This window comes from Syngnathoides biaculeatus, chromosome 11 (genome assembly GCF_019802595.1).
Source record: "Syngnathoides biaculeatus isolate LvHL_M chromosome 11, ASM1980259v1, whole genome shotgun sequence".
Lineage (NCBI taxonomy): Eukaryota > Metazoa > Chordata > Actinopteri > Syngnathiformes > Syngnathidae > Syngnathoides > Syngnathoides biaculeatus.
Window position 1 is genome coordinate 13,865,782 of NC_084650.1, and position 27,496 is coordinate 13,893,277.

Below are 27,496 nucleotides of genomic sequence, written 5' to 3' on the forward strand. Positions count from 1 at the left end.
CCGAAGAACCATCCGCGGCAGCTGGGCCGGAGCTCCGCTCTGCATTCACTGTAGATCACAATATCATATGCAAACATCACGGTCCAAGGGTCTAACCTCATCCTTCATTGCCTACCAATTACTGGAAGGAAACAGGAAGGGGCTCGGCGCAGATCCCTGATGCAGTCCCACCTCCACCTTGAATTCTTCTGACACAACTAACCGCTGTTCTGCTGCCCTCATGCGTGTCCTGTAATATTCTAACGTATTTCTCCGCCACACCGGAGTTGCGCATGCAGTACCAAATTTCCTCTCTTGGTCTTCCGTCATAGGCCTTCTCCAGGTCTACAAAGACACCATGTAGCTCCTTCTGACCTTCTCTGTACTTTTCCACGTGTATCCTCAAGGCAAATAATGCATGGTTGGCACTCTTTGTAGGCATGAAACCATACTGCCCTTCCAAAATAAAACAACCTGAAAAATAGCAAAAAAGGAACATGATTGTGGAGAGTTACAGTGCGGACAGTAGCTCAGGACTTGTGCGGGTCAGTTGAGATGAAATCCAGCTCTGATTTTATTTTATTGAACTTTTAATCTCAAATCAACACAAAAATAAACGATCCATAAATATTTGGTCAACGTTTATTGGCTGAATAAGATCGTCGAGGCAACGTCAAAGTAACCACAGGTTAAAAATCTCCTCCATCTGCAAATTGCTTCCAACAAAGACTTTACAAACCTTGTCCAAATATTTTATATAACATTGGTGACTAGCTATATAAAATAAGACGAGCGCAGTTGCGTGTGCATATTTCGCTATAAATTGCGTCACGGCTTTTTGTGGTCGTGGAAAAACAAAGCAATTGTGAGCGTTCCTATAATAACCCGACGACGATTTTGAGCATTCTTTGGCACATTTATCATCAGAAAACAGGTCAAAACTTGAGCGCGGCGACTGTGAAGCCGAAGCCTCCTCGCAGCCAATCAGCCGCACGTCTTGTCCTGTCGCTAGGCAAGTTTCTATTCTTGGAAAAAATTGTTTCTGGCCCAACATTTTTTTTCCCCCACCCCCTCACAAAAGATCCCAGCGTCCTTATTTGCCCTTCTTCTTCCTCATGGTGGTACGCAAGGGAAGGGTGCCCTCTGCCCACGAGTCGGGGTACTGCATCATCTTCTGCCACAGGTTGATTTCTTCTCCCACCGAATCCATCCCAACTTCGTCGTTTCCCATTTTGACACTTCCTGAAGGGGGGCAATGGTTAACGTTGTTAAACTGTCATGAGAATGACATCTAAAAACTGCTGGTGAATTTGTAGCCCAAAAGAGTATTTACGCTCTGGTATGCAAGGATTTTTCTTATCTGAAAAAGTGATTTGTTACTTCAATAATTTTGGCTGCACTTTGCCGCAATCGGCTGGCAACCAGTCGAGGGTGTACTCCGCCTCCTGCCCCCGATGGTAGCTGGGATAGGCTCCCGGCACTCCCGCCTGACCCTCGTGAGGCTAAGCGGCTCAGAAAAAGGATGCGGTGTTTCCGAAGTGTCCACTTCCCTTTGACAACTACTTGTTTGAAGCCACTCGCAGTTGCGGATGTCGTCTTGCGCTCGTTTTATTTTGAAAAGTTGAACGAACAAATGTGTCCATTTATGGATCACACACACAGACCTGTTGTGAATTTTGCCACGACTCGGCTTTTTAAGAACAGCGAGTTCTGCAAAACGTACTGCGACAATGAATAATTGGGACGCGCGTTGTCGAGTTGATAAAGAGTCAAATTGGGGCATTTTAAAAGAAGATCTGTGAACAGCCAATCGTGTCTTTTTATAACAGGCATCATTATTTGAGCCGCTTATCCTCACAAAGCTCGCGGGAGCGCTGGAGCCTATTGTCGGCCGGGAAGCGGGGGGTACACTCAAAACTGGTTGCCCGCATATCGCAGGGCACGCAGACAAAACAATCACACTCAAATTCATATAATAGTGGAAACCTGACAAATTGATACCCCCCCCAAAATTTGGATAATTGCCAAGATGGCAGCAAAGCACTATATGAAGCGCCTCATCTTGGTTCAACATAGTGGAGCTTGCATTTTCCTTGTTCGCTGTTAACGAATTACCCAAATTGTGGATTTTAGAGGCAACCCCGACTATTTAGTTTTTTTCCATCCAACCTATAAAATAATTTTTGTTCCCCTCCAAATTCTATCTTGATGAAATGCAATCATAAACGGGCTTCAATTTAGGGATTTACGGAAAAACGCAGTTGTCCATTTTCTCAGGAAATGAGGTTTATCCGCCCAATCGTAAAGAACCCGTACAACAAAGTCCAACGGGATGAGCCGGTGATGGTTTTCTTACCTTTGCCGCTGCTGAGGCGCACTCCTCCGAGGAACTCGTTGCTCAGCAAGGGCTCTTTGTCCCACACGGTCAGTTCCAGACACATGCCCTGCAGCTGCTCCAGCGTCAGCTCCTTGTACACGAACGTGTGGTTGTAGTGAGGGTTCAGGTTCTTCTTCATGACGGCCGTCTTTCTCTTGGTGGCCTTTGATTTGGACGGGAACAAGTAGCTGAAAAGGCAAAGCCCCACCCCCGAAAAAAGGTTTTCAAAACCCATCGTCACAGGAACGGCTCGCGGTCCGCGTTTCTATCGCACCCCTTCACAAAGCTATCAGACATCCCTCCGACTCCTCCCTTCATGGCCATCAAATTCTTTGCCTCCTTAATCAAGACGTGGAGCTCCCCGCCTTGCACCTCCACCACCTTTTTGCCTGGGGGGGGGTGAGAATTTTCAGTTTGAAGGCGGCCAGCGTGGCCGTAAAAATCGGTAGTTTTACCTTTGAATTTCTGCAACGGGGGGGCTTTGGGTGTGACGAACTTCAAGGAGATCGCCAGCTCGCCTTTGAATTGCGTGAAGGCTGACGCCGGGATGCAGCACGGAGCCTTGAAGGGAAACCATTACATTTATTTACAGCACGAAGACAGATTATTATTAGGACCGTAATTTCTGTTCTACAAGCCGTGACTTTTTCCCCACACGCTTTGAACCCTGCGGTTTATGCGGCGGTAGGGTTAGTGCGGCGCTAGTGTTAGTGCGGCGCTAGTGTTAGTACGGCGCTAGTGTTAGCGCACTTGGTTATAAGCCTCAGGACACAAAGAGTTTAACGCTAGCTTTAAACTCTGTGTACCGAGGCTTAAAGCCAGGTGCGCGCTGTAGGCCAGAAAATTACGGTTCATTTTGACCCTAACCAAGAATAGCCTCACAAAAAAATGTCTACGAAATTAAGAACTGGGGCTCTTTGATAGAATGTTTGATGTGACAAAATGGATTATTACCAGAAATAGGGAAAAAAAAATTGCATAAAAATCGACTAATCGACTTCTGATCCTGAGTCACCATATTTCTGGCTAAAAGAATGACATTTAATGTATTTTTATATACACAAGACCGAACCGAGAAGAAGAAAAAAACTGCCGGGGAATTTATTTTTCATTTTTTTAAATCACAGGTGTCAAACTCAAGGCCTGGTGGCCAGATCAGGCCCGCCGCATGATTTACTGTGGCCCGCGAAGGCATATCATGTGTATCAACTTCTGTGATTTTTGTTCACATCTGTACCAAAATTTCAAATTGCCTTACCAGTGAGATATTGCAAGGATTTGTTTGTTACCAAACATCAGTAATAGTTAAAAGAAACCATTACCCATGATTTCTGATTCCCAAACGAGTTCATAAATTTCACGTGTAAATATGATGGGGCAAAAGACTTTCATAACGGCCCTCTGAGGGAATCTGTGACGACAACGTGGCGAGTTTGACACGCCTGTTTGACATAATGAGAAGAAATTGGTCCTCGTTGACCTTTGTCATCAGGGCCATGCATTCCTCCTCCAGGGAGTCCAGGTCGTAGCAGTCCAGAGCGATCTCCACCTCCCCCAGGAAGGGGTTGCTGCTCAGGTGGCCGTGATGCCACACCGATATCAGCATGCTTCGGGTTAACAGCTGATTCCGCCGGATGGAGTACTAACAGTGGAGCAGACAAAGGGACAATTAAACACGTACTGATCTCGACGGAGGCTGTCGTGCTGAACTACACATATTTTAAGATCCGTAATAAAGGAGACATATTATGGAAAATGTACTTTTTCATGTCTTGTATATAAATAGGCCCCCCCCTGGAGCAGCAGCCCCACTCATCAAGCGTGAAATGAAATCACAAAAATCTGTACTTTGTCGCATTGTGATGCACTTTACATAATACCAGCCCAACACTTTATTCATCCTTGACAAGATCAGTTAAGGTGTCCAAAGATCCAGAGCCACTTTCAAGCAAAACAAAATGAATTGTCCAAAGCACGGGTCTCAAACATGCACCCCGTGGGCGATTTTGCGGCCCACGAGATGATATTTTGCGGCCGCCACCGTAATATGAAAGTATAATGGTAATGCAGCCCTTGAGTTTTATACGGATGGGACTTTTACAGACTTGTGTGCGGAGCAGACCAATCATGGTGGGGTAGATGGCTATCGGGCGTGTGACATTGATCGGACTTGATGCAAGCAGAGAAGCAATGAGAAAGTTACAACAACGTTGCCAAGGAGTTTTTTTGTTTTGTTTGTTTTTTTTACACACAAGTTCTAAACACCAGTGTCCATCTTATTTTGTGTTTAAAAAAAAAGATGCTTGAGAAGATAGAATTGTTTTTAATGTCTAATTTTAATTCCACATAAATCCATGTGCGTTGAGGGCCGCACCCAGACTGCGCCTCCAGTGGCCCCAAGTTAAATTGAGTTTGAGACCCCTGGTGTAAAGCATCTGGGGTCACCATCACACCGAAAACACCCACATCCTCTATCGGTGCGATGCCCTTGTTGTCAAATCAAATCCCAAAAGGTAGGCAGAGCTGCAATGAGTTTTGTTTGATGCACAAAGTAGCATAGGCTCCTAATTAGCAGAACATAGTTGATGACTTTTCTGTTCTGTTATTACACCTTTGTACTCACTGTGTATTGTCCATAATGAACACCATGTTCAAGCACAGGGGTGTCCACACGTGGGCTTGGTCCCGGGACACTCAAGGTCACCGTTTGATGTCTGACTTTGTGGTCGTGTCATCGAACTTCCACCCGGATGTCTTCAACATTCAGGTGATAAGAGGGGTGGAGCTGTCAATTGATCACCACCTGGTGGCGAGTTGGCTCCGAGGGTGGGGGAAGATACTGGTCCGACCTGACAGGCCCAAACCTACTGTGAGTACGGCGCAGTCGAGGCGTAGAGGTGATCTGGTTTGGTGGCATCAGTATTGCATCTCTGCTGTTTGGAGATGATCTGGTTCTGTTGACTTCATCAGGCCGCACTCTCCAACTCACGCTAGAGTGGTTCACAGCTGACAGCTAACGGGTGGGATGAGAATCAGCACCTCAAAATCTGAGACCATAGTCCTTGGTTGGAAAAGGGCAGCGTGCGCTCCCCAGGTCAGGGACAGACGGGATCCTTCCCAAAGTGGAGGAGATCTAAGATCTTGGGGTCTGAGGGGAGAATGGAACTGGAGATCGATAGACGGGATCGGTGCAGCAGGTGCATGAATGCGGACTTTGTATCGGTCCACTGTGTTGAAAAAAGAGCAAAGCCAAAAGACGAAGCGCTCTATTTACTGGATGATCTACGTTCCTACCCTAAACTATGATCACGAGCAATGGGGTCACGACCAAAACAACAACAACAACCAGTGGCTGAAATGAGTGTCCAGGCTCTCCCCTTAGAGACAGGGTGAGAATCTCGGTCATCCAGGAGGATCTCAGAGTAGACCAGTTACACGGCCCAATTCAAAACAGTGGGAGTCAGAACCAGTCAGGAATGATAAGACCTAGTGTAAATCACTCGTTATGCCAAGGCCGCCATAGCTGTGCTGATGAGGAATCGCACTGCTAGCCGGCTAAAGAGCCCATAAAACCTACAGAACAGGAAGCTTTCACCTCAAGAGTACCTTGAAGGTTTCTTCGTAGACCGGGTCGCACGTGTGCCTCTTGATGGTGGTCTTCCTCTTGCTCTGACGAGATTTGTCCGGGAGGAGGTAACATTTGACATAACTGAAAAACGATAAAAAAAACTGTTTTCTGCATGGATTTATGGAACTATTTGTTGACATTCCATTTCCTGCGCGGCATACCTCATGCACTACGCCCGCTTATCTACCGAGTGTTGCGTGAATAACGGAAAACGTGTACGTTTCGCAGCCAGCTCAAATGTTTGAACGCCGACAGCGCAATGGTTGAGGCTCGCGGACCGAAATGGAAAACGTCGTCTTACTTACGGGTTGGAAAACTGCCGCAGCGTATCGCCGTAGGCCAGCTTGTGGCACTCCTTGATGAAGACCTGGAGGCTCTGGGTGGGCTCGTCGTAGAACATGGTAAAGACCACCTCCCCTCTCACGTCCACGCTGTAACTGTCTCCCGAGTCGCTGTAAATGCTCGTCATGCTTGTGCTCTGGGAAGAGTTCAGGTTTTGTGACACAAGTCCTTTTCGTGCTTGTTAAGTTAGTGACGACAAATATTGACGGTCAAGTTGGATTAAACAGAATAATCCATCATTCACCAGGAATCTCAGGGCACGGCAATATCACCCTCTGCTGGTAACCAAGACTAAGATCGCACCTACGCCCGCGCTGGTTACGTACGTCAGGTGACCGAACATGGAAAACAGGTTCACAGACTCCCTGGGAATGCTGCGGGTTGCCGACAGTCATTGGAACTTGAACTTTATAAAATGCTGTTCAAACATTCAAGAAGCACAGCATTTTATTTGAGAACCTGTTTTCAAAGTTTTAGCGTTGACTCGGTAACATGCAGTACCGTAATTCCTGGCCTACAGAGCGCACCTGGTTATAAGCCTCACCCAGTACATTTATAAAGGAAATATCATTTGGTACCTACATATGCCGCAGCTGTGAAAAACCCGCAAGTGCCCACATTGAAAAACGAGATACTTTATTTACAGTTTAACAATAATACTAACTCTAGCACCCCGCTAATACTAACACTAGCACCGCACTAATGCTAACACTGCGCTAACAGGGCCAGTTAAAAAAAAAAAAAAAAAAAAAAAAAAAAAAAAACATACCGGTAAAAATCACTGAGACACGGCCGTAACACGCTAGCGCAGCGCTATCAGGGCCAGATCGGTAAAAGTCACTTCCTCGGCACATATATTCCACCGGTCTGACCTACCTTTTCCGCTTGAGTGCCCCCTTGCGGCCGTTAGGAAAAAAATGCACAAATTGGCCGCATCACCGCATAAACCGCAGGTTTGAAAGCATGTGAAAAAAGTCGTGGCTTATAGGCTGGAAATTATAGTAATCATTTTTCTTTTCTTTTTTTTTTTTTTTTTTAGAATAACCAATGTCTGCTTGCCCGTTTTGTTATGTCTGTTTACATGCATTGCTCCACAGTTCGTGTTCAAATACCATTGCTTATAGGGTTATAACATGGTGACGCTGATGCTATTTGTTAGCCTATGTATGCCGTTTTGTTAGCAATACGCAAAGAAGACTTTATGAAGGGAAAGCCATGTGCTTTTAAATACCCAAGATGCCACTGTCCTTGTTCTGTTTAATTTAACAAACTGAATTGGGAGTGGTAATGACTAGCTCAAAGCCTGCCTCTTTTTGAAAAGAAACCATACAGTGCCTGTATTTGTATTTCAAATTATTGTTCGCAGGTCAAAGAAATGGAAAAATAAATCGTCTGAACGACAGTTCGTATAAAGCTCCTAAATCAGGTCAACGGACCTTTCCGACCTGTCGAATACACCCACTCACTCAAAGAGTACAATGATATTACTCGTGATCTTTCCAAGTAAAAAGTACTCACCCTGCTTTACATGCGCTCTACGATTCCACTATTTTATCCAGTTGGATTTCAATATGAAGTTTGTGAGGACTCAAACTTTTTTTTTTGCATCGATTGCCAATATTTTGCTGTAACTCTGACATCGTGTCCTGCTCCGTCCAAAATCTTAATTCCGTGTACATATCCTTGCATGAAACAGTTGAGACCTCTCTGTAGAACTCTCTTGTACAGGTATGACGGATTTGGCAAAAAACATATCCCAATAAAGTCTGGAATACGCGATAGAGAATCGACTTCAAACATGTTCTGTTCAGTCGCCATTTTGGAAGCTTGTGGGACATGACTAAGGGGGCGGAGCTTAAGATCGCCATTGGAAAGGTCCATTGTATCTCAAGCTACCACCATACCTCCGTGGCACCAATTACTACTTCCCCATTAGTCAGGGCCTCGGTACCATCTGGGAGCATTATAGTAGGAATGGGGTTCCACGTGAAAAAAATAAATAAAAAATCCTGAATAGCATACCATAACTATGCAGGCCTTCACAGTACATCGAACCAAAACAGATCAAAAGATAGTTTACATTAAAATATGACTACAACAACTTACCCTTAAACTTGAACTGGAAGCCATTGTAGACTTATGAAAGTTAACCAAGCTGTCAATGTCTTCCTCTTCATCATCCTGTCAAGTTATAATGAACAACAACATCACTACATATTTCTTACTTCTGCATATTTTTACACATCCACAATTTTCATAAATACCATTAAATACAAGTATATAATGGAAATACTCACTTGCATGTCTAAATCCGGAACAGACTGGCTCCTGTTTCCCATCGGTAAAGTTAATTTGTCCCGCTTGCCATGCGAATCTGCAAGTGTTGACAGCGTTCCGTCGTGAAGGTGCAGAACAGGACTCACTTCACTGACGAGGGGGAACAAAACTAACAAGACGAAACTTACCAGGAGGATGTTCAGTCCGACTGATGCTCTTTTTGAAAAGCTTCTGAAGTTCCAACTCGGGGCTGGTGCACGCTTCTTTTATTTCTGGGACCTGCAGAGTTGAATACCAGTGCGTGTTGTCACCACACAACATTTTTTTTTTTTTTCCTGTCCTTTTAATCCTTGATGTAAATCCGACTATAGCATGACACAAAAATGTTATTAAAACACCTGGGAACTGTTTCATAACGTGAAAAGTTGCACGAAATCCCTCCCGCTGTCTGACTTACTTGTACGTCCAAACCGTGTACCAATTGTCTTTTGACAGCTACCGGGACCTCACGCGAGTCAGGTTGATCGTGTACATCCAGCCCGGATTTGACACCTTCTGCCATGAACATGAGTCACAACCAAATGCTCTCTCCATTGTGTGGGGGGGGGGGGAGAACGACAACATCAAGACAACATGGGCCTTACCAGGAGGATTCTCAATGTGTTTGGCAAACTCTGGAATTGGACTGGCCCGTTTTATTTCTTGGACCTACAGTATAAAAGGAGAAATAGCTAATGACGTTTGATGGAGAATAAATGGAGTAGTGTATGAAGTGTTGCCCCCTTGAGGTATTTTGTCTTAATGGGGTGCTTGGTTTTCAACCCGCATTGTGTTCACGGCAAGTCGTATACTGTAAGGAATGTGGTAGTTTCCCCCGCTTGCGTGTCAAAGAGCCAGCCCCTAAAAACGGGACTTGCTTACTTGCGTGTCCGAATCTTGGGCAAATTGCCGCTTGAGCTCCAACCGGCTCTCATATATGTGAGATGGATCGCAAGCATCCAGCCCGTAACTGACACGTTCTGGAACGAACATGGGTGAGTTACAAGGAAATCCTCTCTGCGCAGAGGGAAAACAATCGCAGGATAATACAAAAAACAACCAAAAACAAAACTAACCAGGGGGATTCTCAACAACAATGTTCTTGTAGAGCACATCAACGTAAAACTCTGAGCTTGGAACGGCCTGCTTAATTTCCAGGACCTATGAGGTCAAACGGCGATTGATGAGGCAGAAGTAGAATCGTGTCTAACTGACAGCACGGCAACGGCGTTAGCATTGGAGCGAGAGCCAAATATCACCGCCACCGCTATCGTCGACACGGCGTCGGGGAAACCCGGCCTTTTCCTCCCCACCGCACCGCATGAGTAGCAGCTCGGCCCCCCGGAACACTTTGGGGAGCAGCTAGTTCCCCACGTCAAAATAATCATGCCTCGATGGACACGTCGGAAGAACAGGACAAGGATTTCCTGACTTTACTTCACACTAAAGTAACCAGGAGAGTGATTGCAGCAAAGTGGAAACTGCTTAGAGCACCTAATTGATATGAGCTCAGCATGCCTGGAAGCCCCGCTGACCAAGTGTGAGAAAGAGTCCCTGCAAAACCTGCTTTTGGCAGCATCCAAAGCGAGAAAAGCTGCTTTGAGCAGAACAGGTACCCACGCAGTTGGGAAGAGGAGTCAACTAACGCCCTGGATTTATAATTGGAAGCTTTTAGCAGTCACTTCATCATTCCAGCCATGAATGTAACAATTAATGAAGTGTAATACTGTTCTACTTACTTGCGTGTCCAAACCTTGTACAAATTGTTTCTGCAAATCCACCGGGACATCATCGGAGCCAGGTTGATCGCAAGAATCCGGCCCATAATTGACATATTCTGTTATGAACACCATTTACAACCACATTGTCTCTGTTACGTGGAAAACGGTACCAGGACAATTTTGGGCTACTACGGGGCTTACCAAGAGGATCCTCAACGTGTTTGACGCTCTTCTTGGGTTTGTCAATCTCAAACTCTGGGCTTGCACTGACCTGTTTTATTTCCGAGACCTACAAGGACATGCACTAATCATGTTCAAGGAGGAGTTAAGTGCAGAAGGCTCGGGCAGAAATTGAACCACGGCTATTTGATAGCATCTTAGTGTTAGCGCCTCATCATTGTCAGCTCTATTGTCAACACACACGGGGTTTGGGGAATCTAGCTTTTCCACTACAGCAGGGGTCGGGTACCTTTTAGGCTGAGAGAGCCATAAACGGCAAATATTCTAAAAACTCCAAAACAGCCATACAATATTTTTAAAACTAAATACGAGTGTATTCGTGCATTTTGTGTAAGACCAACACTTTCAGAGAACAATAAGTCTCTAAATTCATTTAAATAACGTTATGCTGTTACCAACCAATGATGACAAAGGTACTTCTTGCCACTAATGCGACTACTTTGCTTATGGCTTAGTCGTCAGTTTCATACGTCATTAAATCAAACTTCACGCAGATCTTTGAGACTTCCAACAATTATTCGTGAACATATGTTGGTCTTAGTTTTCTTAAATGTGAGAAAGACTTTTCATATGCATTGGTAGAACCAAACATTGTCAGTACAGCAATACTCACACGCCGCAGTATGCGGTATGCGACGGGAAGTGCGTTCCAAGTTTTCACAATCAGCTGCTCTGCAGGTTGAATTTTTTTTCATTTCTCCCTACTTACGTGCGCTCGGCAACAATGCTTGCTGACAGAGGAGTCTTTATGTAAAAAAAAAAAAAAAATTCCCGGTCTTGATAAGCACGCTGTCATTATAAACCACATCGATAGGCTGCGTAAGGACTGTAATGTTTGTAATTACGAGTGTATCCCTTTAAGAGCGGAGGGGGGGTGGTGCAAGGTAAACTAGGAAGAAGAGCATGTGGCCGTGCAGTAGGTTATTATTAGAGAAAGTTATGTGTTCTGGCAAAATGTATATTTAAAAAAAAAAAAAAAAAAAACACAAATCGACCAAAACTGCCTTGCTCAGGAGCACCCCTGCTGTATACAGTATGTCGCTAGGAGGGCACTGCGAGCCATACCCAACCACCAAAAGAGCCAGATGTGGCTCGCGAGCCATAGGTTCCCGACCCCTGCACTACACAATACTAGCTCAGTTCAGGTCTACAAGCCTAAAAGTAACACTGGATGAAACTGCGAAAAACACTCCACATTATACGCATCAATCCAAAGAAGAAAATGGTTTCATATTTTGCTCAAGCACACACAGCCAAATAATAGGAAAATACAATTAAGTGGAGACTGGACAATGTGTGTTTATGTCTGTTGTTTCTCGCGGTGTAACCTAAAATGTTACATTTTCGTTAAGCACAAACCGAGGGGAAAAAAGACTGACATTTCTTAACATCCTCAGGACTGGTTTAGTTTACACATACGGTATCATGCTTAGAAGCCCATTGACCTAATACTTCAAATACTACCTCATCTGGCTTTTTACCAAGTGTCAATAGCAAGTAGAGCTGCTCTGAGCAGAGTAGGTGCCATGCAGTGGAAAATGTGCCACCAAATGTGTCAGCCTGGATTATCCTTGAGCAAAAAAAATTAAAAATAACCCAGAAAAGCGGTAGCTAATGGATGAATGGAACTACACAGTCAAGTGTGATCAACAATATTGAAGCCGTTGTACCTACTTGCGAGTTCAAAACTTGCACCAATTTTCTCTTGGGAGCCACCGGGGGCTCGTGTGAACCAGGTTGATCGCAAACATCCCTCTCATATTTGCCACATTCTGCCATGAACATGAGATAACTAAATTGTCGCTGTGTTGTCAGAAAACAATATCAGGACAATATGGGTCTTACCGGGAGGATTATCAATATGTTTGACACTCTTGTCAAGTTTGTCAACATCAAACTCTGGGTTTGGACTGGTCTGCTTTATTTCTGGGACCTATGAAGGACAAACTGCTGATCACCTTTGACAAGGACTATAGCCAATGACAAATTATTAAAGGTCAAGTGTCATCCCTATAAGCATTCTAAAATAGATATTGAAATGAAAAATATATATAACATTATTCACTTCAATGTCCATTCGAAAAAATAAATATGAGCGGAGGGCACTAAGTGTCATTCGAGATCCAAGTGGTCGCCATATTGGCTGTATCTAGTGTCCGTGACGTCACACCGGACATTCGCAATTGAAAACACGCTGTGCCAGCTGCTATGGGACACGGAAGCTCTTTTCAAAAAAAAGACACACAATCAAGTGAAGTGTCCGGGGCAATATTACCCTACTGTTTCGAGCCATATTTAGATGATATGCGGATCACTTCTAACGAACAACAGACTCCCAGACAGTACGTATGAGCCAGCCCTTCGCCGGCGAGCCTGACGTGGAAGCTGCCCACATCGACACATTTAGCACCCCTGTCATACGTACGTGGATCTTTTGTTACATTCTGAGAGGATTACACCCCTCCACTCCCCCAACCCCCAAACTTATGAAGGGTAAATCCATCCTCCTGAGTGTTCAAGCAACATCCAGCAATGTAACGAGCCGGTGTTTTGGCTAGCACGAAGGAACAACGGGCTAGCTTACCGCAGATAAAATTAATACAAACAAACGAGTCCGCTTGAGCGCTACTGCCTCCAACCTCACTTCTGGCTTCTTGTCGAAAACAAATCCCTCGAGAGGATTTTCATGGCGGGAGTTACAAAAAGCCATATGTCAAAATCGTGTATTGTGGTGAAAAAACAGATGGGTCCATACCGGCTGCCGTTTTTTCATTAATAACATACTAAAAATCATCCATTTGATGACACTTGACCTTTAAGTGCCGCCTCTCCAAGGAAATGACAGGTATGTGCTGTTCCCACAACATTCTAGGAACGTCACGGTTATGAAAGAACGACTTGCCATTGCCCCAAGAGGTGCGGGATACATAATTCACACAGCCGGCTACGAAATGACTTACTTGCGTGTCCAAAACTTGGACAGACTGTCTCTTTGCGTCCCCTGAGACCACATAGGAGTAAACCGGTTCACTAACATCTGGCCCATATTTGACACATTCTGTAATGAATATGAGTTACAACCAAAGACTCTCTGCGTTGTGGATTTTTTTTTTTTTTTTTGTACAAATGGCATACCAGGAGGATTCTCAATGTGCTTGGCATTCCGCTTGAAGAGTTCGTCAACATCAAAGTCTGGGTTTGTAATGACTTGCGTTATTTCTGGATCCTATAGGGACAAGCAGCTACCGTCATGTTTAAAGAGTCCATGGTGTAATGTGATACTGTAACTTCTCCTGTACCCGCCCTGTATGCTGGGATTCTCACGGTAAACAAAGCCCGCCTCTCTATTGACCCAGCATTAAATAGGGTGGGGTATAAAGTCCCTCGCTTGCGTGAGAAAGAGCCAGCACCTAGAAACGGGGCTTACTTACTTGCGTGTCCAAATCTTGGACAAACTGGCTCTCCGTGTCCACCAGGCTCTCATACGTGTGAGATCGGACACAAACATCCCGCCCATAATTGACACGTTCTGTAATGAACACGATGAGTTATAACCAAATTCTTTCTGCATGGAGGGGAAAAACAACAAAAGGACAATCAGAGACAAACCGGGAGGATCCTCAATGTGTGTGACGCTCTTCTTGAAGAGTTCGTCAACGTCAAACTCTGAGATTGGAATGTCTTGGTTTATATCTGGCACCTATGACGACAAATGGCTAATCATGTTCAATGAGAAGTAGACGGAGTAGCTAATATGAACGACTTCCACCCAAGGCTGACTTTGATGACAAAGAGCCCACCCCTAAAATGGGGTTTACTTACTTGCATGTCCGAATCTTGGACATATTGGCTCTTGATGTCCACCAGGCTCTCATATATGTGAGACTGATCACAAAGATCCCACTCATACCGGACACATTCTGTAATAAATATAATGCGTGATAACCAAATCTTTTCTTTGAGAGCAAACAATAAGGCACTAACCAGTAGAATTCTCTGTATGTTTGACGCTCTTCTTGAAGAGTTTGTCACGATCAAACTCTGAGCGTGGAATGTCCTGCATTCTATCGGGCACCTATGACGAAAAATGGCTGACTAATCATGTTCAAAGAGAAATAAGACTGAGTAGTCTATATGAACGACTTCCTCTTCGGGCTGACTTTCATGACAAAAAGCCATCCCCCTAAAAAAATGGGGCGTGCTTACTTGCGTGTCCGAATCCTGGACCAAATGGCTCGTGATATCCGCCAGGCTCTCATATGTGTGAGACTGATCACAAAAATCCAGCCCATAATTCATATATTCTGTAATGAACATGAGGAGTTATCACCAAATCCTCTCATGAGGGGGAAAAAAAATAGCAGGACAAATAAAAGACAAACCAGTAGGATTCTCAATGTCTTTGACGCGCTTCTTGAGGTATTCATCTACGTCAAACTCTGGGATTGGAATTCCTTGCTTTATTTCTGGGACCTACGAGGACAAACTGCTGTTCATGATCCGTCCCCAAAAAAAGTGTCGATAGAAAAATCAATGGCAGAAAAAGAATCATGACTACCGTAATTCCCAGCCTACAGAGCGCACCAGGTTATAAGCCTCACCCAGTACATTTGTAAAGGAAATACCATTTGGTACTTACATAAGCCGCACCTGTGTAAAAGCCTCAAGCTCCCGCATTGAAACCGACATTAAAACACGAGATATTTACAAAGAAAGACGGTACACAGAGTTTTTACCGGTATGTTTTTTTTTTAAACCAGCCCTTTTACTCCCTGCTAACGCTAGCGCCACGCTAACGCTAATGCTAATGGTAGTGTCGTGCTAACAGGGCCAGTAAAAAGAACAACAACAAAAAACAAAAACAAATGTACCGATAATCACTGAGACACGGCAATAACATGTGAGCGCAGTGCAAACGGGCGGATCGGTAAAAGTCACTTCCTCTGCACATATATTCCACCGGTCTCACACTTACCTTTTCTGCTCAAGTTGCCCCCATGCGGCCGTTAGGAAAAAAATACACAAATTAGCCGCATCACCGCATAAATTGCAGGGTTGAAAGCGTGTGAAAAATTTGCGGCTTATAGGCTGGAAAATACGGTAAGTGTTAGCTCCTTATTACCAGAGTGAGATGTAAACATCATTGCCAGCTCTAGTGTGAGACAACATTGCATCGCGAAAATCTGACTTTTCCACTTTTTCACTTTGAGGTGAGCCGATTTTCTGCTTCAAAATAAAACCAGGTAAAACCACAAAAACCATGCCGCACTGCAAACGTGGGTCTGAATAAGGCAACGGTTTCCAGAATTTCCTTCTCAAGGGACACATTTAGTCAAGAAGGGACCAAGAAAGCGAGAAAATGAACCAAACAAGCTTTAGCTCATCCATTTATCAGATCACCAGAGCACCCCTGAAAGTCCCACTAACCAAATATGAGAAACAGCACCACACAGTCCAGTACCTAATTTTACCGATGGAAACGCGTCAATGGCAAGTCGAGCCGCTTTAGACAGAATAGGTGTCCACAAAATGGGAAAGATTTAATTAAATGTGTCACCCAAGATGTTCCTTCCAGTTAAAAATGGAGAATCTAAATCTAACAGTCAACAAATGACAGGAAACACTTTAAAACTATGAATCAAGTACATTGATATACTTGTGCAAAGTGGCTTTTGACATCCACTGGGACCTTGCGCGTGTCACTCTGATCATAAATACCCAGCTCATATTTGACACATTGTCGTGAACATGAAATACAACCAAATCCTTGCTATGTTGTAGTAAAACATGGGCTGACCAGAAAGATTAACGTTTTGGTGGTGTTCTTGCAGAGTTTCTCATGCAATCGCTTAATGAATGTCAAAAAATTAGTAGGCATAGTAGTCCATTAAGTGCTGTCTCCTTCAGGAAAACACTTGTTTGAACCCCTCCCAGAATATGTGCTAAGGTATACACTCATAAGTAAGAGCAGTCCCCTAAAAACTGAGAAATTGCAGCTGGACAAGAAACACAGCACATGGAGCAATGTAATTTTTTTGGGATGAATGCACATTACAGACAGTTCCCAGGTGATTGAATAACATGTTTTTAAATTGTAAAAAATATTACAAAAAAAAAAAAAAAAAAAAAAAGCAAAGTGATTCATTGTACAGTATTGTAATACATTATTCTACTCACTTGTGTGTCCAAACCTTGCACAAATTGGCCCCCGCCATCCACTGGGACTTCAGCCTGCTCATTCACCCCATAGTTGACGGAGTCTGGAACACAGACGGGTCACACCCAAATTCTCTTTGCATTGTAGGAAAAACGACGAGATCCTCACCGGGAGAATCCTCAACACGTTTGATGCTCTTTTTGAAGAGTTTGTCAACATCAAACTCTGAGCTTGGAACTGCTTGCTGTATTTCTGGGCCCTGTAAGGAGATACAGTGGGAGCGCACGTAGCAAGTATAAAATTGTATTTCTTGCGTACTGTATCTGTACAAATTGGTTTTAAAATGTACAGTGGTAGTATCTAAATCACAAGAATAATCTGCTTCAACTGATATCACAATCAATTTAGTTTTTTGAAATTTTACAGAGCCTAAACTCAACTTTCACAGGGCAGGGAGGGGAAAAACTAAGTGAGCCCCGGGGTTTAATAACTGGTTGACTCTGGACCCTTTTGGGGTCCATAACCTCAACCAAACATTTCCTGTAGTTGCAGATCAGGCGTGTACGAGAATCAGGGTGAATTTTAGACTGTTCCTCTTCAGAAAACTTTTCCAGTTCAGCAAGATTCCTGGGATGTCTGGTGTGATTACCTCCCCAAGTCAGAGCACAGCGTCTCAAATTATTCTGCAATATATCTTGAGCAACTGAATTAATTTTACCATTGAGGATAGCAAGCCGTCCAGGTCCTGTGATTGAAAATTGATTTTACAAATGAGGATAGCAAGCTGTCCAGGTCCAGAAGTTGAAAAGCATGACCATACCCTAACCATCCAGAATGCTTCACGGTTGGGATAAAGTTTTGATGATGGTGTGCTGTGACATTTTTCCTGCATACATGACATTGTGTGATCCTTCTGAAAAAAATACAACTGCGGTTTCATCTGTCCACAGAATTTTTCGCTAGTAGTGGTGTGGAACATCCAAATGCTTTTTAGCAAACTTCAAACATGCAGTAATGATTTGTTTTTTAATACACAAACCACTTCCAACTTGATGTTCTCCCATAATTCTCACTCGTTTAATTTTTCCCTTGGGCTCTTTTTTTACATCACTGAGCATTCTGTGCTGTTGTACCCATCTTCACAGGACACGCACTCCTTGGAAGAGACATTTTTTTCCATTTATAGACAATTCGTCTAACATTGGACTTATGAACAAAGACATTTAGAGATACTTGGTAACTTTCTCCTGCTTTATATGCTTCAACAATTCTTAATCGTAGGTCTTCTGAGAGATCCTCTGAACAAGGCATGGTACACATCAGGCAATGGTTCTTGACAAGAGACAATGCTAAGCTGTTGTGTTTTCTAGTGGCCAGACCAGGTTTTAAGCCACACCTCAAATCTGACTCCATGTTGGCGCCTACCTGACTGATTAGCTTATGGAGAATCCGTAGCCTACAGATTTCACTTACTTTTCCCACACTGTACTGTGACTGTTCGCATGCTATTTTCTGTGTAAATATGAATACATAATGATGGTTTACTCATGACTTAATGTAGATTATGGTCAAACTACATTTCATTTCCAATTTATGAAGAAAATCAAGAGATTCTCAAGCGCTGACATATTTTTTTCCTCCACCTAAAAGTCTAACCAAGGTCAAAGAAGAGTAGAGAGGGAAAACTGAGAGAGATCTAATAAATCTGACACCAGACTTACAGTGTTAGCTTCCAAGCTATAGCTATGAATGCTGACAGCATCCGGTAAGAGGGTCACATTGGAATGGCTGTTGAGAGGTGGAAGGATCGCCCTTCTGGATGACATAAATCAATAAGAGTTTGAAATGCATCCAAATACAGTGCACAGTGGCTATGGAAATTATTCAGACCCCCGTTAAATATTTCCCACTCTTATTTTGCAACCATTGCTAAAATCATTTCACTTCATTTTTCCCCTCATTAATGTAGTTATTGTATTATTTTTGCAACTAAAACAAAAGAAAAAATAAAATATCACAAAGTCATAAGTATTCAGACCTTTTGATGTGACCGTTAACTCTGGTGGTGTCCATTTCTTCTGTCATCCTTGAGATGGTTCTACACCTTTACTGGAGTCCAAATAGTGATTGAACTTGAGTAGGAAAGCCTCGAAAATGTCTGTATAAGATCTTACAGCTCACAGTGCACAGAGACTCATGAGGTCAAGGGAACGGCCTGAAGTGCTCAGAGACAGAAATGTGGCAAGCCATAGATCTGGTCAAGGTTAAAAAGAATTCTCTGCTGCATTTAAGGTTCCTAAGAGCACTGTGGCCTCTATATTACTTAAATGTAAGACCTCTGGGATGACCAGAACCCTTCCCAGTGCTTGCCCTCCAGCCTTACTTTGGGAGAAAAGAACCTCGGTGGGGGAGGTAAAGAAGAACTCATAGATCACTAATGCCGAGTTGCAGAGATGTAGTAGGGAGATAGGAGAAAGTTCTAGAAAGTCAACAATCACTGCAGCCCTCCACCAGTCGGGGGTTTATGGGAGAGTGGCCGGACCGATGCCTCTCCTCCGAGCAAGACGCATGAAACCCCACATGGAGTTTGCTGGGGAAAAAAAACGGAGGCACTCAAAGATTGTGAGAAATATGATTCTCTGTTCTGATTAGGCACAAAATAACTTTTTGGCCTTAATTTTAGTGTACAGTATGTGTGGCGAAAACCAAGCACTGCTCATGTCCAATACAGTCCCAACAGTGAAAGATAGCAACATCGTGGTGTGGGCAGATTTTTTTTAGTACCAGGGACAAGGAAAAACTTGTTGTAATCAAAGGAAAGATGAATGCAGCCAATTACAGGGATATCCTGGACGAAAACCTTATCCAGTGTTCAGGACCTCACAGCGGACCAAAGGTTCACCTTCAAATAAGAATGATTCTAAAAACACAGCTAAAACAACAGAGTGACTTCAGAACAACTTTGTGACTGTTCTTGAATAGTCCAGCCAAAACCCTGACTCAAACCCAATTGAGCATCTCTAGAGAGACCTGAAAATGGCTGTCCACCATCGTTCACCATTCAATCTGACAGAACTGCAGAGGATCCCCAAATCTGGTGGTGAAAAAACATGATTCATTTCTAAAAAGACACAAAGTTGAATTATCTCAAAAGGATCCTTCGAATAAATACCAAGCAAAGGGTCTGAATACTAATTGCGTGTGATATTTCATTTTTTGTTTTTTATAAATTTCAACAATTCATTTTTTTCCCCGTCAGTGTAGGGTGCTATGTGTGAATAAAGAAAAATAAAGATTTTAGAAAATGGCGGCAATATAAGGGGTTCTGAACACTTTCTGTATCCACTGTAAATGATATGATATAGTTTTAGTTAACAGCTTGTATACATATTAAAAAAAAAAAAAAAAAAAAAAAAACACAACACCAGTATTGAGTTCACCTGGGCAGGTCAGGGGTTGCGCGTCCAGACTCTGTGTCTGTTTTACTGCTCGCGAGGCTGGCGATTTCTGCCGACTCGGTGTCGCTTTGCGACGGCTTGAGCAGGCCATCGATCCCTTTCGTTTCAAAAGACGCCGTTGAGGCAACAGACCCGGAGTACTCACTGGGAGGGCCATGGTAGACAAATGCATCCCCTTTCGCTTCAAAAGATGTCATCGAACTCACCGAACCAGCGTTCTCTCCGGACGGACTGAGAACAAAAATTTGGTATAATCTTTTTGAAATTGTAACTGTTAAATATTGTATTACACACTATTCAAGAAGTTAGGGGCATTCGGGTTTTGGGCAAAATTTTCTGGATGAAGCCAAAATGCACTATATTTTTTTCAGGTTAAATTGAACTCTTGAAACTTTTGAATGCAAATATCCATGTGATTGTTTTTGTTATTTATTGCATAACGTCCAATAGAGCTCGTGCACGTGACGTCACAGTTTGCACGGCGCCATATTGCCGGATAAAACCGAGCTGCTCTGCACTGGGGAGCCGTTGAACCAGAGCAGATTTTTCAAATTTCCCGAGACCTGTTGTGCAGTTGGTTGTCACGACGGACGAGACAGATATTCAAAGAGGTCATTCTGTGGAAAACAAGCTGAAATGAGGCAATTAAACATGATGGATGGTGCCCAACCAAAATACGCGCACGCCTGTGTAGCGATCGCTTAATTTCAGATAGGAATTATTCTTCTCAATCTCAAATTACCAAGAAGTATTTATTATAATGCCAAGTTGGCTCATTTGCGAAGAATGCGTATTTAAAAAAAGAAAATAAACCGTCTTTCTCAGCAGAGAGGTTAACGGGTGGCCGCAATCGCTTCAGTGTATGTTCTGTGGAGACGACTACGTCCTCTTTTTTTAATAATCATAGTTAACGAATGAGAGTTTGTGTAAAACCAGGGGTCTTTTATTTAAATATTGGTATTTGTGTTGAACACCAGCTGAAAAGATCGATGGATTTCGGCCAAAGTTAACGTGTAGCCGGATACGCTCCCGCATTTGCGAGCTGTCTCGTCAGCAACGAAGTATTTGTATGTGTCCAGACTTATATATGCTTTCAAACTTTTCTGTGCAAATCTCAACGACTTACTCACAAGATACATGTGTAGATCCAGTTGTCCAAGACAAGCGGAAGCGAATTAACAGTCCAATTTCTTATCGGCGAAAACATCGACCACGGTATTAAATATGGGTCCTCTATGCCAAGTGCCCCTCATTTTTCCACGTACGTTCGTTTATTATCACCTTCTAAATGTTTAACGGTATCAGACAAAACTCTGGGCGTCGTGCTATAAGGCATATTTTTGTTCCGTCCCAACGGACTTAGCATTGAACAATGCTTCGTTTGACTGGCGATATGGCCAGTCACGTGATTTCGGTGACGTAGGTGCACGAGCTCTATTCTCCAACAAGCAGCTGAAGAGCAAAATTCACAACAAGCGTTTGATCTAGAACTAGAGACACACATTTCAATTTGCTTTGATCAGGATGTTGTCGGAGGGAAGAGGCCACTGATCTTAAATTGTCTGAGCGTGTCATCAGCTGTTTGCAACAGAGACACTGGAAGAGTCACAGAAAGGCACAGATTTGGAAGCCCTTGCAAATTGTGAATGCATTGATTAAACAGTGCACTTGAAGTTTATCCTAAAATTTCACCTAGAAGCCCAATATCCTAAACTTTTTCGAGTAGTGTACTGTATGTTCAGTATGAAATGGCGCTGCACCGTCTGCTGTTGGCGTTAACCTTCTGCCTGGGGACGGGAACGGGTGGACCTTGCGTCGACTCGGAATTTTTAAGTAGAACGTCTCCCATTGTCACATATTTTTTCACTAAAAACAAAAAGTCAGATAATAAGTCAGTTAATGACACACCAATCCATTTCCTCTTTTACTGTGTGAATACTACAGCGGTGCAGTCGCTGTAGGCATGCCGTGCTTGGCCGCGCTGTTTACATTCCTTGTCAAATAATCGGAACGCGCTTCCTCTTCCTCTACTCACACTCGGGCCTCTGCCTGAGGCTGCTTCTCACGAGTTCGTGGCCAGGCGTGGCGGAGAATCGGTTGACCCGTAGATTGTAGAACCAGTCACCTGTACTCTTCCTGAGGTCGCTGCAAGGCATCGTAATTGGACGTTCGGAAATGGATCGACAGTTTCACAGATCTCTTGCCAACCGCTGTTATTGTTAGTCTTTAACATTTTCAATGGGGGTAATTAAAAAAAAAAATTTCCCTTACGACTCTTTGATGCACACGATGCACAGCCAGGATCCATCGGGGAGGCTGGCTCTGCAATTGCTGCACACGAGGTGGTGGCAGCGCAGACATTGGCTGGAGCCGAACGCCAGCAAACTCAGGGAGCCCTGGCATCGACCGCAACTTCGCTGACTGTATCTCCCGCTCCCACGTTTGGCCCCTTTCCTCTTAATTTCCAGCAACTCTGTCTTCAGTTTCCTGCGACACAACCAAAAAAATAACACGCACTCAGCCTGAATTCAGTATGTTGAAAACGGGCACAAAAAAAGCCAGTCTGGCTTCTCCGGTTGTGTGTGATATAATCAAAAGTATGCACAGCACTTTGGTTGACTGTGCTTGACCACAAAATGCTAGAGTGACGTAAACTTCAACTTGAATTTAACAGCAAAGTTATTCAATTCACACTCAAATGATGTGTACAATTAAACTATGGTATTGGATTAAGAAATGACATTCAATTTTCAGCATCACTCATAAGAATGAACAAAATGAACATACAAAAAAAAAAAAAAAAAAAAAAAAAAAATCTGCCGATCACCAAAAAATGCCAATTACCCGCTGATAAAGATTGGGCCAATAAAATAGGTGTATTGTCTAATTAACAGTGTAGGCCACTCATGAAAATACAGAAGACCCTCGGTTCTCGAACATCCCCATTTCCGAACGAAAATTACGAGATTTTTTGCTTCTGTATTCGAACAAAAATCAGAACTCGAATTCCCCCGACTAAACCTGGAAATAACATAACGCGCGGCCAGAGCAGCTGACCCACGACGCGCTTTGTTATTGTCAACTGGAACGCCCCCTGAAAACACCCAGAAATAACAATGTGTGTGGCGCAAGTAGTTGACCCACCCACGACGCGTTTTGTTACTGTCAATGTCAAAAAACACAGAAATGACATAATGCACGCGGCACAACCGGCGCACTTTTGTTATTCTGTACAACGCAGCCTCTGTACACAGACGTGTCCCGGTTGTTAACTGTTGTTTTTCTTCTTATCGAGGACTAGCGTATTAACCCCCTATCATGGTTCCAAAGAAGGCAAGTAGCTTGTTTAAAGTTATTCTGCACTTTTGTTAATAAAAAAAAAAAAAGCTTACAAGGCTGAGGGCCAAGTCACTTCAGATACAACAATACACTCCCAGCCTAGCGCACTCTACTACTAAAGCATACATTTTAATAAAAAAATAAATACATTTCTTTAATTATTTTATTATATAAAGTATTTAAACTATATATGTATTTCTACTATGTCATTTATTATCAGGAAAAGCTAAAAAAAAATGCTTTAAAAGCCAATTTTTTTAGGCTTGGAAGGGATTATTTCTTTTTCAATTCATTGTAATGGGAAACCGACTTGGTTTTCGAACAAATCACTTCTCGAACCATTTTCTGGAATAGATTGTGGTCGAGAACCGAGGTATCGCTGTACTTGCACGTTCAAAACTAGCGACTTTCTCCACTTTTTTCTTGAATATAATTCCCCTCCCTCGTCGTGCATGTGTGTGTGGTTTGCAAAGAGGGAATCATAAAAAAATTCAAATAGACAAGCAGCGCAAGAAAAATTGATATAGAATCAATAAGTACAAAGAAAAATGATGAAGCCAGCAACATTCAAGTAGCCAACACAGCACTTCCAACGGACACTCTTATTTTGAAACTCAAAATGTCACCACTTCCAGTAATAGACTGATGCAACCTTGAAGATCTCCACACAGCAACAAGTCCCGAACAAACATCACTTTAAAAAAACCACTTGAGTAAAAACAACTGATTGCTAATCATAATACATTTGCACGTATATGTATTTCGATGAAATTACTTAACTCAATATACAAATGATTATGACACAATCACTATATAAAATACACATACAAAATTAAAATGAACAGCCCGAAATTGACAAAGGACGGAGCCGGTACTTGAGAGCATAGAAAAGGGGCGGAAGCGAACTCCTTACCGAATGCGCTGCTCCTCGGCCTGCCGGAGATCCTCATCCCGCCGCAGCACCTCCAGGATTAAATCCCGCTCGGTGTCGGAGAGGAAGCCCAGGTCGATGTTGTCGCTCGGCGAAGGCATGGCGGCTGTCGGTGGCTTGACCGAATTCAAAGGAGTTGCATCCAGTCAGGCTGATGGCTAAGATAGAAATAAAAACATAATTATTGCATGGCTTCGTAGGAACAAGAACAAATGGGTCCTTTACTGAAGTGATGTGGCACTGGTACGTAATTTTCCAATTTATGACTTTTAATACCGAGTTATGGATGGTCAGCTCTGGTAAGGCCCTCTTTGCTGGCCTAACCATCAGCAGCATTGGCTCCATTTCGAGCCTAAATTATAATATTTGTTCCATAAAGTTATATCGGCGGGACGGTGGATCAGCTGGAAACCCTTGGCCTCACAGTTCTGAGGTCCTGGGTTCAATCCCGGAACCGCCTGTGTGGAGTTTGCATGTTTTCCCCATGCCTACGTGGGTTTTCTCCAGGCACTCCGGTTTCCTCCCACGTCCCAAAAACGTGCAACATTAATTGGACTCCCTGAATTGCCCGTAGGTGTGATTGCGAGTGCGACTGTTTGTCTCGATGTGCCCAGCGATTGGCTTGGCAACTATTTGAGTTTTTACCCTTGCCTCCTGCCCGTTGACAGCCAGGATAGGCTCCAGCACTCCTCGCAACCCTTGTGAGGATAAGCAGCAAAGAACTTATTCCAAACAGTCTATTCACATCATTTTGTAGCATTTTACTTGGGTGGCCCTCCATTGCATGTAAGCAGATTCTTGAACCTGGATGTGTTTTTGGGTCACGAAATAAATCTTGGAAAGGGACCAAATGTCAAATTATGTCTGATATGGCTCAATAAACAGATGCGTGGATAATAAATATACTCCAAAAATGGGCTTGATTAGCTGAATAACTTTTTTTTTAAAAGACCTGCTGAATCTTTCAAGCCCAAAAGACGCATTAGTGAAAGTTTGATAGAAAAAAAACACCCTGAGAATGAAAAGACCCGGATGAATGACATTCACTGGTAAGTTTACAAGTACATTACTGTAATATGAATTTAGAATATGAATGTTATTTGTCCCGCGATGGGGGAATCAAGAAGTTGAGCGGTGGGTGGTTTATCAGAGTTCTATTACGGCTGACACGAACCTTTAATTTTCATTTCAGGCCGTGGGGCCGAGAAGTGATGACTACAACATGGCAGCTTTGTTTAGAAGAGAAAAAAAATGAACATAGCTGGAAATATATTTGTCGATAACGAAATCACAGGGGACAAGTGGTTAGCACGTTTGCTTCACATTTCTGAGGTTGCAGGTTCAAATACAGTCTCGCCTTAGTGGAGTTTTCCACGGGTACTTCGGTTTTCTAGTACGTTCCAAAAACAGCCATCCATCCATTTTCTTAGCCGTTTATCCTCACAAGGGTCGTGGGGAGTGCTGGAACCTATCCCAGCTGTCAACGGGCAGGAGGCGGGGTACGCCCTGAACTGGTCGCCAGCCAATCGCAGGGCACATAGAGACAGTCGCACTCACAATCACACCTAGGGGCAATTTAGAGAGTTCATTTAATGTTGCATGTTTTTGGGATGTGGGAGGAAACCCACGCAGGCTCGGGGAGAACATTTAATGTTCCATGTTTTTGGGATGTGGGAGGAAACCCACGCAGGCTCGGAGAGAACATGCAAACTCCACACACCCTGAGCACTGAGTTCTGGATTGAACCCGGGACCTCAGAACTGTGAGGCCAACGCTTTACCAGCTGAGCCACCACCGTGCCACTTCCAAAAACATATTTAAAGCAACTTTCCCGTAGAAACATTGAAGGAAGGCCAATGTTCCAAATACACAGCCCGACACTGAGCGCAAGACGGGAAAAAATTAAGTTAAGTCCTTTAATGGAGTCTTTTGAAATCCTTTGACAATTAACCACTTTAAGTGTTCATGCTTAATTACTTCTGATAACCAAAATCACAACACCTCTGAGCTGTACATGGGGGCGTGACATGACAAGGATTCAGAAGGCACCTGTGGGGAAACATTCTTCACGTGCTTTACTAAAAAAAAAAAAAAAAACAACACATGATTAAAAAGGAAGTAAACCAGGATGCCCCGGTGAAAGGTTTGTTGGGAAAGGGCAGGCAAAAATAACATCATCTTGGCGTCCATTCCTGGTTCCCACCCTCTCAGGTCAGCAGCTACTTAAAACAAACATCGAGCTTGCTGTCTGAAATGGTATGCCCCATTTTAATAGGTTTTTGCTACTTTTACAAGGCGATTTTAAGTTGTTTAAAGACAAAGTGCACATCAGGTACCTGCAAGGCAACTTTTCAACCCAGAAAGAAGGAAACAGCGCATGCGCAGTTGAGCCCCTTCCAAGCTGTCCCGTTTACTCGGAAAATTCCAAGAAAATATTTTCATCACGAAAATTCACATAGTTGTTAAACATACGATAAACATGCTACACATAATAGACATGTCGAAGTAAGAAAGCGTAATTCCTTTTGGGCTTGGCTGACAAGTCAAAAGTAAAAAAAAAAAAAACGCTAAGATGCTAACACATGACTCCGACATACTAGTCGGGTTACTCAAACTAAAGATAATTTCCAGCAATTTCCCCAACATTTAGTCATTAAAACCTCCATTTATATCCAAACACGACCCGTTTGATTCAAAGTTTACAAACCGCAAGAGAACTGGTTTCACTCGTCTAATTACATACACCTGTTGCTGGAAAAAGTCAACCCCGACGTCATCACGCAAAAAACCGAATTATTCCCCTCGAAGGAAAACGGAGGAAAAAAAACAAACAAACAAAATATTACCTGGTGTTAGTTTTTAAAGTTCTCTCGTCTCCCCCGACGAAACTGGATCCATAATACCTTCACCTCCCCGTACAGAACCGCAGCGTTCGAGTGCTGCTTAGGAAGTGAACGAACAGGAAGATGGGACACTCAACGATGGCAACAGGAAGAAGCGCCGCGCCG

General features: G+C 43.4%; 1 protein-coding gene across 5 annotated transcripts; it reads right to left on the reverse strand.

Moving 5' to 3' along the window:
- Window positions 1–603: 603 nt before the first annotated feature.
- sytl4 (synaptotagmin-like 4) lies at window positions 604–27,496 on the reverse strand. Of its 5 annotated transcripts, none has more exons than XM_061834259.1 (33): window positions 27,335–27,496; window positions 24,471–24,646; window positions 22,490–22,705; window positions 22,254–22,363; window positions 21,979–22,084; window positions 20,201–20,449; window positions 18,482–18,575; window positions 16,929–17,019; window positions 16,781–16,863; window positions 14,986–15,076; window positions 14,810–14,907; window positions 14,588–14,678; window positions 14,426–14,523; window positions 14,213–14,303; window positions 14,035–14,132; window positions 13,739–13,829; window positions 13,564–13,661; window positions 12,449–12,536; window positions 12,278–12,375; window positions 10,565–10,652; window positions 10,382–10,479; window positions 9,248–9,311; window positions 9,061–9,155; window positions 8,792–8,882; window positions 8,624–8,700; window positions 8,433–8,507; window positions 6,290–6,462; window positions 5,963–6,065; window positions 3,837–3,998; window positions 2,812–2,917; window positions 2,631–2,745; window positions 2,336–2,544; window positions 604–1,221 (listed from the first exon to the last, which is right to left on the reverse strand). In XM_061834259.1, the coding sequence occupies exons 2-33, from the start codon at window positions 24,587–24,589 to the stop codon at window positions 1,073–1,075; spliced, it is 3,615 nt and encodes a 1,204-aa protein (XP_061690243.1). In that variant the 5' UTR covers window positions 24,590–24,646; window positions 27,335–27,496; the 3' UTR covers window positions 604–1,072. The 5 variants fall into 5 exon arrangements, with proteins under 5 accessions (XP_061690243.1, XP_061690241.1, XP_061690242.1 ...); XM_061834257.1 differs by having other exon boundaries at window positions 9,061–9,158; XM_061834258.1 differs by lacking the exon at window positions 27,335–27,496 and adding an exon at window positions 26,825–27,207 and having other exon boundaries at window positions 9,061–9,158.